Genomic DNA, 15,253 nt, shown 5'->3' on the forward strand with positions numbered 1-15,253 from the left:
AATTTGCGTGAAAATGTAATCACATGTCAGTTCTGGTATAATGTATTTGTCCAATGAATACCCGTTTATCAACTGCATTTCTTGTTGGTGTAGCAATTATAATGGCCAGTAGTGTATTTATTCAATACAATTATATTTCTACCACAAATAATTGTATTAGTTAAAGACCGTGAAAATTAACGTCCTTCAGCGAGAACAGCAGAATCGATAAGACAATTAAACAAAAAAACAGTCATTCTTCCTCTACAAAACAATACAGATAATAATGTTTGTAATTTTGATAGCGCAGATAACGCTTCTCGATTGTTAAGTCTTTGCAATGTAATTCTCCCATTTTTATCGGAGGCAATGCTATAGCTGACGCTCAAACAACTCCGGGAAGATAAAAGCAAAGTGGTATTACCAGCGGATAAGGAAAATGCTACCGTCGTCCTACAGAAGGCAGATATGACGGTAAGGTGCAACAACTTCTAGATGACACGGCATACAGACCCCAAAGACAACGTGGGTAAGAAGACCAGGGCTCATCTAAAGGAAACCAGCCTTCCAGAAAAGATCGTTAAGCAGTAAGGGCAAAATCACCAGTACTACCCGACTTGATCGCTCGACTAAGGTGCACAAGTAAGGCCCAGTAGACAGTAGCATTGGCGCAGCCAGATGCATTATCGCTCAACACTTAAGAAGATTCTCTCACCATATGTGGGGAAGTGTGCCCATCACATCTGTAACACAGAGGATGTCCTACAACTCCTCAGGCAGTTACCAATTACGGACTCTGACATCATGGTCAGTTTCAACGTGGTTTCCCTGTTCACCGTGTACCACTGAACGATTCACTTGAGCTGGTTCGAGAAAAGTTTCTACGGTGCTCTTTTGGACTTATTCAGATACATATTGACCTCGCCGTACTTCCCTTATGGGGTCAACTCTGCGAGCAAACGGAAGGTGTAGCAATGGGCAGCCCTCTCTCATCGGTGGTGGCCAGTCTCTTTGTGGAGAGATTTGATGAGGAGGCGCTTACATCGGCCACAGATCAACCGAAATGCTTTTTCGGGTACATGGATGACACCTTTGTTATATGGCCCCGCGTGAGGGAAAATCTCGATGTTTTCTTGGACCAACTAAACTCATACTACCCAACATTAAATTCACCATGGAACTGTAGAAGAATGGACTACTCCCATTCTTAGATGCACTAGTCAAGAGAAAGGCAGGTGGTACCTTCAGTACCGCAAACCCAGTCACACCGACCTGTACCCACAAGCCAGTAGTCGCCACCATTCGACACAGAAAAATGGTGTACTCAGAACTCTGGTTCACCGAGCACGAACTTTGTAAGATTCTGATAATATGGTGACGGAGACAGAACACCTACACAATGTGTTCCTCAAAAATGGGTACTCTTCTCGATTAAGGGTCAGCTAGAGATGTGAAGGATGACCTGGGTCTACAGAAACCGGGCGTTTACCACATACCATGTGAATGTGGCATGGCATATATCGGCCAGACGACTAGGACCGTTGACGTCAGGTGCAATCAACACTAAAGGCGCATCAGAATGAGACAGGTAACTAAGTCAGCGACTTCCGAGTGTTGTTTATAATTCAATCATTCTGTGAACTATAATAATGCCAAGATTTTAACACAACATCGAGATACTGGGACAACGTCATCGAAGAATCTATTGAGATTAAGGCTACGGAGAATTTCATTAACCGTGACACCGGTTTCCAACTGAGCCCTGCCTGCAACCCAGCACTCGATCTTCTGAAGACGCGCCGGTGGCAGTATCGAGACCCAGGGGACACAAGTATGAAGATGGAGTTAGAGAGAAGAGCCCAGACATGTAACGAAGGAAGCACATGAAATGATACTTTAGAAAATTGATCCAATACCTTAGTATGCTCTACGGAGTCTCGAGAGGCAATCTGAACACCAGCGGCCTGACGATAACACTGCAGCAGCTCATGGCGGACACGGACATCGAAGGAAACACCTGACACGGCACACTACTGTAAAAGAACGTCCTAGATCACAGGAGGGCTTAAATGACAACAGTCGGAACATAACATGTCTAACACGACTTGGGCGTCTTTCAGAACTCTATACAGCCAGATTGACAACGGATAATAACCCTAAAGTACGCGCACAGCATTCGTAACAGCCACGGCTACAAGAAAACACTGCAGTCGCTGCTATGGGTCGGCGCATATTGGTCTCCATGACGCGGTGAGAACCGCAGACGAAGCGTCTAGCACATCATAGGCATAAATATCGGACTCTTTCCACACTGGAATCAGTATCAGACACCACGTGAAGAAGACTGCGAGTTATGCAGTTGAAATATCGTACAGGAAAGACGCAAATAACTGGCGGAAACCCAATATTGAAGTATCGTGCAAGGAAGACGCGAGTAACAGTCAGAAACCCGATTGCTCAATACGACAACGCCTCGTCGGGAAAGCCTGAAGAATTACAGATTTCAAGAAGTTTGGTCGAGAATAATAATGCTCTCCGTGAGTACAAGAAAAAGATTCCTCTGATTTTCCACCTATAGCACAGAAAAGGAAATTCTTTACATAATACATCTGTGAATCCATTGTCCTTTTTTTACCCACAGGGTATACTTTAAATGTCACTTAGAAAAAGAAAACAAAGCGTTCCACGAATTCGAAAATAAAAATTCGATCTGGCAGAACATCCTAAGAAGTTTGATCTTAGATTAAAGCAGTAAACGGATCGAAGTCATCTGACGAGACGCTGTGACCATTACGGCATCGATGAGGAGGACGACATAGAGGAGGCCCAAGTACTAAACATCCTTTTTCGAAACTGTTTCATTCAGGAAGATTGCACTCCGATCCCTCCTTTAAATAGTTGCACGGATGTCAAAATGCCGTTGTCAGGGGAGCATACAGCCGAAAATTTCTGACGAAATTAGGAAAGGCTGTCAAGACGATGCAGCGAGGTAACATTCCAAAAGGTTTTTTTTGCTCCTTGACAACGATACAACTCATTCTGCACAGAAAGGTACCTAGTTTTACCTCACCCTCATATAGTCCTGACATGGCGTCCAGTGACTTCTTCTTCCCTCGGTCAAAGAAACCCGTGCCAGGCATTTCCAGAGTGACACCGAGATGGTTTTTGAGATGCAGTTTTTCCTCAACAACCCAAATACAAATTTCGACGAATTTGGTCTCCGACAAATAATCTATCGTTGAGAAGAATGTGTTGGACTGATTTTTTCCGAGGCGACAAAACTTTATGAGTAGCAATAACAGATGTTTTGGAATGTGGTACAAAACTAGTCGTCAAGCAATCCAAGACGTAGAGCATGGAATAATATTTTGATCTTCAACGTATTTCCACACCCCTAGAACACATAGCCTATCTGACAGTACGTTTTCTTGAAATTCATGTTTCAACTTTTTTCATTCTCCAGTCATACGTTAAGTGTATACATTTAAAGGACGTTCGTTAATATTTACAAGCTGTTCCTAAAGAAATACGTTTACAGATTACCATACTAGCAGTTAGACATATCCAGTTTCCCACGTAGATACAAACATTCCTCTCTTCACATATCAACCAGTTGATATGACAGAAATACCGTCTTCAAAGCAGTAAAAAAGTTGAAGAGCTCCGAGTACTTATTGGAAAAATTTCATGTCCTCGAGCTCACAAACAGCTCTCCTCATCTACCGAAACAACTGCACTTTTATTGATAATAATTTCGTCTGTGGGTGCATCTATATTCCGTAGGCCACCTTACGGTTTATGATGGAGCGTACATTGTACACCATTGCCAAGTCCCCTCCCCTTCCGCTTTCCTGTTCCACTCGCTAATGATTCACGGGAAGAACGACTTTTGGTAAGCCTCTGTGTAAGCGCGAATGTCTCCAGTTTTGCCTTCGTGGTCTTTTCACGAGATATTCAACGGAGAAAGCAATATATTGGTTGGTTCTTCTACGAACATATGCTCTCATAACTTTAACAATGAACTACACCGTGAGGCAGAACGCCTCCCTTGCAGCGTCTGGCGTTTGTGTTGGTTGAATACCTCAGAGACGCTTTCGCACTTACTTAATGAACCTGTAACTAAATGCACTGCGTTTCTTTGATCTTCTCTATCAGTCTGATTTGGTATGAAGTTTCCTCCACTCAAACACAAAAAAGTAGTAACTTACACCTAAAAAAGCATCTTGGAATAAGAACAGCCACTCACTTTGAATACTGTTCATGCTATATTTTGCTCATATATGTAACAGAATCCACGCGAATGTCGTTTGCGCCAGGTAGAGTTTCAATGACGCTTTCTTTGGCCCGGATCATCGTCTCACTGAGACTGCATTACGAAAATCAGCCGCTAATTCATCGCAGACAACATCGCAGGGAACCGTTCTTGGACTTTTGCAAAAACTGCAAATAAAATAAAGTGTCCGTCGGAGATTTTTATCTCGTCATAATTAATGTGAGACAAACCTTTTGGACTTTTGCAAAAACTGCAAATAAAATAAAGTGTCCCTCGGAGATTTTTATCTCGTCATAATTAATGCGAGACAAACCTTTTAACATCTTCCTTTTTTTTCATTAAATTAAAATCTATATTTAATCTCACAGGTCATAATGGTATTTCTTCATCCGTCTCGTTAATGAATATAGAATTTTTCCCCATAATCAACTAGTTGATGAACAAAGCACAGAAGCCATGGCGTATTCATTGTATTTAGATAGACCATTGCAAATTAGTAGCAGATTTAAGTAAACCTTGAAACAGTACCATGCATTGCTCTGCACCTATCGTTAGATGTATTCCATGGCACTCAAAGCCCTCTCAGTTATTAACAAAGTCCTCGGACAAGCATCCATCTTTTACTGGGTTATGCATTCTCATCCACCTTTTGTTGTAATTTAATTGTAAATCCAGGAGAATAGCAGAATTTTTAGGATAAAGGCATCCTGTAGGAGGTGGACGATAATGTACATAAGGCTCAGGGGACACTAAAATACATATGAGATGATACAGTAAGCAACTTAACAGGTCCATGGCATGATTAATAGCAAATAAGAGAAACTAGAGATTTATAACAAATATGCCACAAAAATTTTGCATGTTATTCTCTTAGAGAACAGCATCACCGGCGAATTTAATCCTCGCACGTGGGTGGTAGACGGTGAGAATGGCAATGCTATCGAGGACAAGTAGATGCTATTGCGAGGCACAAACAGTACTGTGAAAAGTTACATTCTGTAATTAACAACAGTGCAGATAATGAAGCAGTTGAGCAACCTGCATTGGAACGTACAATTTTACGCAACGAAACAGAGAAAGCGGTTCAACTTCTGGAAAATTATAAATCTCTTGATCTAGACGATGTACCTGGGGAGATCATCAAAGAAAAGGGCCACAAAGCATTTGATGTGCTGCGTTCATTGTGGACAAAATTGTGGAAACTGAAGTGGCCAGAAGACTGGTTAAAGTCTGTATTGATCCCCTTTCATAAGACATGGTCTATCAGGAGCTGCTCCATCTAACGATCTATTGCTCTCACATCTCATGCAAGCCAAATTTTATTCTACATCTCGAACCAGCGTTTGAATCCGTAGATTCATCCTCACATATCCACATAACAAGCAGATTTTGTTGAAGAAAAAGGTCCTCAATGTACGACAAATAACTGAGAAATGGAGAGAGCTCTGTGTTTCTGTTTTCATCTACTTCGTTGTCTATAGCAGGGCCGTTGACAGTGTTGTCTGGGAAAAGTTGTGACATTGCTTGCAGAGTTACCACACTTGACAGCGCTGATCAGAAGTCTATACAATAATCATCTCGCAGATGTGAAGACAAGTGCTGTCACGTCCGACTTTTTTAGTGTATCAAAAGGTGTCAGACAAGGTTGTGTACCATCCCCTCAACTGAATAACATCTGTGGTGGTAGCACTATTAACAACCTACGATTTCCTAATGAGACGGTGCTTTAAGCCAGGAGTGAAGATGAACTTGCTGAACTACTAACAAAAGCAAAGAATGTTAGTGTTTTATGGGGATTACACATCGATCTCAGCAAGGCCAAATTCACAATAATTAATCGAGGAGCGCAGGTCTGACTCACAGGTCGATTAAAGGAACTGGAGGTCATGCATTCTTTCATCTATCTTGGTTCAACCATCTGCGACATGGGAAGCTGTGGAGATGAGATAAGAAGACGAACCGCACTAGGGTGAATAGCTTTGAAGAAGCTCTCCAAGATCTTGTAGAACAGAGCGACAACGAACAGCATAAAGGTCCAGCTCGTTGAAATATGCGTGTTTTCGGTCTTTTTTCATGGTTGGACGCTTAATTCCAGAGACCAGCAGCGTATTGATGCATTTTAGCTATGGTGTGGCGCAGGATGTTGCGCATAACATGAACCGAAAGAAGAACAAATGTGTCCATTATTGAGCAAGTCAGTAACTCCGGGCGTTTTTCTCTTTGTGTCAACCAAAATATTCTCCAGTCGTTGGCCTTATAGAGAGAAGAGATGGAGAAAATGTAGAGAAAATAATCGAGGAAGGGAAACTCGAGGAAAAGAGACCAAGGCTAAGAGCAGCGAGCAGATGGACAAACCATCTCACGGAGATCTCCGGTCTGCATCTTCAGCAGACTAAGTGAAACTGGTAACCGTCCAGGATGGAGACGCTTGGCTCATGGAGTCACGATGTTCGGTAATGCACAACATGACTCGTGATGATGATTCGCTAAAAAGAAAACATTTTATCCGTTTTATGTAACGGAGGAACAAAGCAAAGAGTTGTATACACAAGACACGGATAAAATGAAGTATAGATCTAAATTAAAGCTAGCCATTGTCAAACAACGTCTTCATCGAACAGCTTGAAGTATTTAATTCCCCAAACAAGTGCCATACGTAGATAGTCTGCCTCTGAAAATATCAAGGCGTTCGGCATGAGTGCCACTAACTAAATTATCACTCAACGGAATTAATGTGGTAAGGAATCATTACCAGACTACATTAGCCAATTGAAAGCTTAAAACATTTTCTTAGAGTGAAGATGGATGTCAGCAGCCTCACGGCTCACAGGCCGTAAAATATAAAGGTTGAAGACCTCCACAGGCAGTAAAAAAAGGGACAGAAGAAAGGAGAAGCGCCAAGGGTCACGGCAGCCATTACCCCGCACAGTAAAAGAAACGCCATAAAAAACAACCACTGAGCACAAAAGTCCACAGGACGAGAACACACCATGGACCGACAGTGTACAGTAATTCGTTGTTGGCATGAAAGCGTATACACATTCAAGGTTAAAGATAAAATTTGTCACGCAAGAATGGCTGCTAAAGCAGAAGAATAAGTTCACTACCACACAATGAATGGCTTGCATATTTCATGTTTTAAGAACATAGTGACAAGACGTAGAATTAAATCTATTTGTTTTGTGTCATCAGCCTGGTTTGATGCTCTTCTCTACCATCCCACCCTAATGTGGGTGTGTTCATTTGCAGGTTATAACTCAACATCATCCATATTCTAGTTTTCGTCTGACCCTGCTTTTCTACCCTTACTGCTCCTCTCAACACCAAGGTAATCATTTCTGAATTCCATACAATATGTCTGCCATACATTTCATTTTCATGGGCAGATTGTCAAAAAGTTTCATAGCTAGGTATTTCACTCCTTTCTTCGCCAAAGTCAGAATCACAAATGGGCTTTGCATATAATTTTTTCTTCCAGTACTGTGTATGTGAAAATCTCGGCTATGCCCAAACTGCAAGATAAACGACAGCGCCTAATATATCCACACACTAGAAAAAACTTTGTCCACACTTCAGAAATGTTTTCAGTCACTTTCATTTCTTGCTACGAACTTGGCGTCCTGAGAAGGACTTTTTGGTTGTTTGCTCTGCAATCTGTGACCGGGAGGCCTTTTCGAGAATTTCGGTCTCATCCTGTTGTTGTTACTCATTCAGCACCACACAGGAGGCACATGTGACTTAGGGTATATCAAGGACGCGAGTAACCTTCCCCCCCCCCCCGCCCCCCGTGTAAAGTGTAGATAATTTAGCATAATACTTTGAACATTTGATTTTGTACTTTTATTTTGCTTGTCATTTCTTACACTGTATACTCTTAAAATTATGTATTTGATCCAAGCCCTGTATCGTCACACGATAAATAAATAAATAAAATGTCTTGCTAATGGACGTACAGTCCTCTCTTATAAATTTCATTTATGTGACGTCCACACTGTCTCTTTGCAGAGACAGTTAGTAGCATCACTTCTATGTTCGAAGACGTTTTGGTTCAATAAAGTGGCCTACACATTTTTAGTTGCCAGAATTCAATAAATCTCGGAAGTGGGGATTAAAATTGCTAGTTTTCTACGTCATCAAACCGTTTTCAAAATACTTAGATACTTATTGAGCGTAATACGCCTTTACCATTATATGTTACCGATACTTGTTTTTGCAGTGGGAGATGCTTCAACTATTGGGGTCACTAGTCGATGCATATAAAGTTTTAGAGCACTGCAGTGTATTTTTCTTCATTTTTCAGGAGCGTTTGGAATCCACTCGCTCAAGATTTAACAGGGTCTGTGAAGAGATGTCTCCCTTGAGCTCTAAATAAGCCTCAAAGCAGCGATATACCATATATGAAATATTTCGGGAGAAAGTAAAGTAATTGGCAGAGAGATTGCAAAAACAAAAATAAATATGGGTTGAGGCTCCGTTTATTGTAATAGGAATGACAAAACAGAACCACGATTCAATGCGATATTTCAGGATTCTAGTACAATGTTCATTTCGTATCTCTAACTTTTCGAAGAAATAGGTTTTAAATTTTCTTCTTCTTGTTTCATAAATGTGGATCGTCGGACTCCGGTAGCTGAGTGGTCAGCGCGCCAGACTGTCAATCCTAAGGGCCCGGGTTCGATTCCCGGCTGGGTCGGAGATTTTTCTCCGCTCAGGTACTGAGTATTGTGTTGTCCTACTCATCATCGTTTCATCCCCATCGACCCGCAAGTCGCCGAAGTGGCGTCAAATCGGAAGACTTGCACTAGGCGGGCGGTCTACCCGACGGGAGGCCCTCCTCACACGCCATTATTATAAATGTGAAATAATGTGTGGGCTAGATCTCTATATACTTCAATACCATTGCCCACCATTAGCTGTTCTACGAAATTTGGAGAATGGAGAATGATTGGTAAACTACTGCTAAAAAGAGTAATTGGGAAATGAGTGCGGAACACATCCGTCGTACTAAAATTCTGATTATTTTTTAATAAAAACTTCCTAAAAAGATACAGGCCAATTTCGCTGTTAATTGAAAGAATTAGAATTCGACTAGTGATGCTACTGTGGTAATGAGGAACCAGAAACCTAGCTTCGAAAGTGATGCATAATTATTGTATCATGCTCAGTTATTTAAGATATTTTCTAAAATGACAATTGATTTCAGAAACTTTGTCCTTCTTGGACACGCCAGAAACAACCTGTTGTAAAGATGGCGCGAGGGGCTCCCCCCCTCCTCCCACCCCCTCCCTACCATCAGATTTGCCTCTATTGTTGCTCAGTCAAGTTTTTTGCTCTCCACCAACCTTCGAAAGCAGGTCCACCCTCGCTCGTCACTACCCCTACAAAAAGGAAGAAGAGTGCAGTGTCTTATGAATCTGTAGTTACGCTGGCCCGGGGATACAGTGGAGAGGAATTCTTACGTCACTCGTCTAGAGTCGAATCTATATAAGAAGAACAGCCTCAGTTCGCCTTGTGCCTGTTACATACGTTCCACGGACGTGGTTTAATCACTGAAGATTCACGAAGAAAGAAAATGTTTTGAAACATCACCTTGAAAAATTATGAATGACTCACCCACCCACCCATCCACACGGGTGCGCACACACAAACACAACACACACACATTTTTGTTTACATATCTGTTTATAATTTTACCGAAATTCGTAATTTATTAGTTGAAAACGGCACGGTTCCCGGTCAGATAGAATATTAATTCTAGAGTGCCCTTGTACCAATTTCTGCATAGACTTCTTCTTTTTCTCCCGTTACTCGAGGTCGGCTTTTCTGTTCATGCAGTGCCATCTGTCCTGCTGGTAGGCATGTATTCACTTATGCTCGGCTTTTCCAGATCGCCTTGTATGTTCGCCAGTTGGCCGGCTCGAGGGCTTCCTCTATCTATCTGTAGCCATGGAAAGGCAGTTTTCCACGACAAGCTCATGAAGTCCACGTATTATGTGACCATACCTCCTCAACCTGAAAGTTTACGATTTACGGGAGCGGCTTTGAAACCCAATGGGCACTTTATCTTTCAATGTTAGTAACAGGTGCATATCAGTTGAACTGGTTTCCTTTTCGTAAGCCTTTTTTGATGCCTAGACTCCACTGCCATGCGATAGCAGTGGTGTTACAGTCGTTTAATAAATTTTGCTTTGGTTTTTACGCATTGCACAGAACGCCTGAAAGCATACTCCACTTATTGCACACAGATGTTATTCTATGAGTTATGTCTGCTTGTATTGACCCGTCCTCTTCTCCATTCCTCAAGGTTCTCCGGATTTGCCTGAAGTTATCAGAACAATAGCTACGTCTTAGCATACAGATTTCAATGTTGGTTTCTGCATCTTTATCATTATCTACAACATTAAACAATGAGGAACTTACCCGGCTTCTCTAATGGACAACTACATTACCATCAAAGCTCTATGATACGCCACAAGAGCTGTTTACCCAATTTTAGAAAAATTTGGAAATTTGTGGTAAGTTCCTATGGGACCAAACTGCTAAGGTCATCGGTCCCTAGGCTTACACACTATTTAACTTAACCTAAGCTAACTTACGCTACCTCCGAGGGAGGTGTGCCGAACCGGGACTCGAAAGTAGGAGATGAGGTAGTGGCGGAAGTAAAGCTAGAGGGCAACTCATGAGTCGTGCTCAGATAGGTTACTCGTTAGAGTAATTTCCCGCCACGTTCGAGCGCTAGTCGGCCACACAGTTTTAATCTGGCAGGAAGTTTCATTGTTACACCTGTTTCTACTAAGTCGTATACGGTACTCAGGGACATGATGTGAACGTCGAACTTATCACAATAGTGTGCTTCGTACGCTGTCAAAGGCCTTTTATAGATTTAAAAAGACCAACCAAAGGTTTACTTGTTCCTCGAGATTTTGCTCCTCTTCAGTCTTGTTGCATGAATAGCAGCCATGGTTCTCTTTCCTGCTGTAAACAAAAACATTTTCTGTTAATGAGTTAAGGTGAGCTAGGCGGTTATCAAGGACTTTTTTCTACATTTTAAGGGTATTGGATATGAGTTTTGTTTCAGAAAAATTTCCACCAATCACTTACGTCTATCTTGTCCTTGTAGAAAGGAGGCAGCACGTCATTTCTCCAAGTGTTAGCCATGTACTCGTATTGACTAAGAAGAATATGCCAAACCTCATGCAGAGAGGCTGAAGCTAGCATTCCTCTCGCACAATGCAGAAGCATGCAACGTTCCCAAACGTTACGAAGATATATTAACATAACTACCTTGTGTGTTGCAGCTACATCTCCGAGGCGCCGGCCCTGACGCAGCTGCCAGAATGCCTGTTCTGCGACACGCCCGCCGGATTCCGTTCGCTGTGAGTAGCCTTCTTTCTTCCATCTTGCCCCAGCAAGCGCTTACAGTTCCTCATCTACAATGGATACCGTAAACAGCGAAAGTATTACGAAGCAATCTGGTGTAGCAATGTAACAGTACTTCCCGCTCTTTCTCTCACATTAGATAAAAAGTACTACCAGTGGAGCACAAAAAAGGCGAAACTGTTCCTCCTTGAAAGGTTCTGTGAGTAACCAACTGTCTCACTTCTTATTCCGCATTCCTCAACAAAAATTTTGGCATGCGAACATATTCGCGCTACTTCAACACAACATTCTACGTCTTTTACCCAGTCTTTTTCATAGTTAAGCCTTCATACTCAGCACCTCTTCCACTGTCTCCTTTTTCTCCCACTGATTTACAGTATACCACTGCCACAGTTTCCTCTCCCACTTACGCTGTCTCCTTCTATCTTTCTTTCCCACTGCACTGTCTCCACCGGACCCTGGCAGCTCAAAAATTATGGAGCGTCGAAGTCTTTGTTTCCCCTATAGCCAAGTGTTCAAAATTTCGATCCAAAATGCGCCCTACGTGTTAACGTTTGCCGGTATGGAAAGTTTCAACCCCTCCACCTCTCTCTCCCCGAAGGCTATGTATGGTCCTCATTCATCTGTATGTTTCACTTCCATTGTCTCCGCTCTCTTTTGCTCCTACTGCTTTTATTTCCATCCATCTTCTACTGCCACGGTCTCTCACCGACCATCAATATCGCCTCTCTCTTTGGCTCCCATTGCCATGGTCTTCACCCATTTCTCTTTCTCTTTCACTGCCACTTTCTCTCCCTCACCATCACTGTCTCCCTCTTTCTCTCCCTCTGGCACAGTCTCCTGAGGACTGAGGCAGCTGGTTCTCCACTTTTCTGTTAGGATCTTTTAAAGAGCGACATATTCTCCTTTTTTGTGCTCCTAGAGGAGCATTTGTCCACTGGTTCACTTCTTTTTCCTGCAACAGTATGCTGTGCTACTTATATAAAACGAATTCTATAAGCCAATAAAGTTTTGACGGTTTATTTATATACTTCGACACAATTATATGCTTTGACTCATATGCCGGCCGAAGCGGCCGTGCGGTTAAAGGCGCTGCAGTCTGGAACCGCAAGACCGCTACGGTCGCAGGTTCGAATCCTGCCTCGGGCATGGATGTTTGTGATGTCCTTAGGTTAGTTAGGTTTAACTAGTTCTAAGTTCTAGGGGACTAATGACCTCAGCAGTTGAGTCCCATAGTGCTCAGAGCCATTTGAACCATTTTTTGACTCATATAAACAACAAATAAATAAGCACAAGGCTAACACAAAATCTTTTGCTTAGAACTTTTTTGGATACTTTGCTCGTCGATCGCAACTCATCAAAAAGCCCTGCTTATGATTTGTATCCTAAAGGAGTAAAAATGTTATTAGAAATAGTTTACTAAATTTGTAGTTTTTCAGCTTTTACATAATTTTTGTCAGTTGTATTAAGCGCTTTTCAGCCATTTCAAGATCCTTTTCAGCCCATTTTATGTCACTGTAGTACTACTTTCAACATATTTGCATAGGCATGAAGTGCCCATTATACAGAAACAGGGTGACATAAAGTTTTATTGGAGAAAGAACTGTGACTAAAATGTAGTTTTGTGACCTCAAAATCTTTTCGATTACCATACAACGATTGGCATGTGTTCAATACATCAGTTAAACTACATCTACACATATTTTACGTGCGTAAGTACAGTAAATTTGAACCTCTGCATCTCGGTAAGGGATAATGATATCGAAAAAATTCGAAAAATTAAAAATATATGTTAAAAATTTCAACGATTTGCCATTAACAGAAATTATAGAATTGGCCGTCCACACAATTAGTATTTTTCGTACCCAAAAATAATTGTTTTTCGGGGTTTTCTCAAGATACGCCCAAGAACAATTTGTGCTTTTGATAAGCCGCCTAAGGTCCTCTAGACCACACCTAATACAAAAGAACCAAGTGGTATGCTGAATTTACCTAGGCTGGGGGAAGTGTGTTATGTTTAATTTTTGACCCTGTACTGTAAGATAGCTACAGTATGCCCATCCTTCCGATAGGTGTACAAATGATTAGGTCAAGGGCTATCCAAAATACTTCACCCCTTACCTCTGTGCTGAATTGAACACGAGATATGACAACCTGAAAAATCGCATTTTCGCTCTCCGCTTTTTGGAACACATTTGTACTTTTTACTGTCGTGCACTGACTATACCAGCCCCTGCCTACCCTTTATTTAATTTTGTGTGTGTGTAGCGCATTAGCAGAACTGAAATTCGCACTTGCTTCAAATTATGGCGATCGCGATAGAAATTGTTATTGCTGCTAATTCGGTAGTCGCTGCACTTGCGATCGGGCAATAATAGACCGTGAGCGCGAACTGGTTTCTTACGGAGCGCAAAGATAAATGGTGTGGCTGTGGTCGCCGTTTAGTTAACCTTCCCCAAATCACAAGCAAGCACACGTGCATATGATATTAATTTTTGTTCCCGGCTATTTTGAACGTATCTTTGGCAGTGGCTGATATAAACGTTCACGCTCACTAATTAGCATTTCATATTAATAACTTTTACGTAATGGATGGAAATGCGACCGTACGCCCCCATGAAAGCTAATCTTTGCTAGTAACTTTATGTAAGGCTCTAGTTTTCTCTCTCTGAACAAAAAACTGCTTTTAATTACGTACACTTTAATCTTGCAAATATAAATAATATTTATATTCAGCTCTCAAGATTATTACGGCCGTGTAATATGAATTTATATTTACAGTTAGTTCAAAGGCGTCTAACCGTCATTGACTAAGCAATACTGCAAGCAAACGGCCAATCCGATAAAAATTGGTATGATGTGATGGGGAAGCGGAAAATGACTTTTCGGATAAATGAAAGGTAGCGCATAAATCTTAGAATCTATATTCCGCAGAATTACACTTACATTCTCAGACGAGAGCAGGCAGGCAGCGTTTTTACAGACTTCGTCACCAATGGCGGCGACTGAGAACTACTTCCATGAAACGAGACAAACGAAAATGTCCTTCTTCATCAAACAAACAAGAAAAATGATAATAATAATTTTACACTGTCAGTGATTTTATTTCAATTACATATGAACACGGTGGTTCTTTTAACGACTTAATGTTTTCTCCACACTTATATTTCAATGTTTGTTTGTTATTACTGTCTTTGACAGTCTCTTTAAATTATTTTCAGTCTTTATTCCGTCACTTATAAAAAAAAAGTGTGAAGCAGGCATGACCAATACAGGGTGTAACAAAAAATATGACCAAACGTTCACGAAACATCCCTCACAGGTAGACGAATAAAACTTGTTATATGCGACATAGGTCCGGAAACGCTTTACTTCCATGTTAGAACTCATTTTGTACTTCTTCTCATAATCACATCAGCCGTGGAAATACACAGAAACAGAAGATATCAGTATCACATGAAACGTTTTCTTACATGAAATATTCAAAATATCCTCCTGATTACGTTTGGTTAGAATGTGCACTAAGTTGTAATTCTGAGATGCACCGACAGTGTTTTGTTGTTGCAATTGTAGGAAGGTAAAGTTGATATGCGACAAACTTCATTGCTCTACTAGCATCAA

The 15,253-nt window shown here is 41.4% G+C and overlaps 1 protein-coding gene across 1 annotated transcript in view; it reads left to right on the forward strand.

Annotated features, from left to right (window-relative positions):
* Positions 1-7,053: 7,053 nt before the first annotated feature.
* The window catches only part of LOC124777052 (thyrotropin receptor-like), a 476,722-nt gene continuing 468,522 nt past the window's right edge, over positions 7,054-15,253 (forward strand). The window contains exons 1-2 of the mRNA XM_047252324.1: positions 7,054-7,085; positions 11,551-11,628. Coding sequence (XP_047108280.1) covers positions 7,054-7,085; positions 11,551-11,628 — 110 coding nt within the window. The remainder of the gene's footprint in view (positions 7,086-11,550; positions 11,629-15,253) is intronic.

This window comes from Schistocerca piceifrons, chromosome 1 (genome assembly GCF_021461385.2).
Source record: "Schistocerca piceifrons isolate TAMUIC-IGC-003096 chromosome 1, iqSchPice1.1, whole genome shotgun sequence".
In the NCBI taxonomy this organism is placed as follows: domain Eukaryota; kingdom Metazoa; phylum Arthropoda; class Insecta; order Orthoptera; family Acrididae; genus Schistocerca; species Schistocerca piceifrons.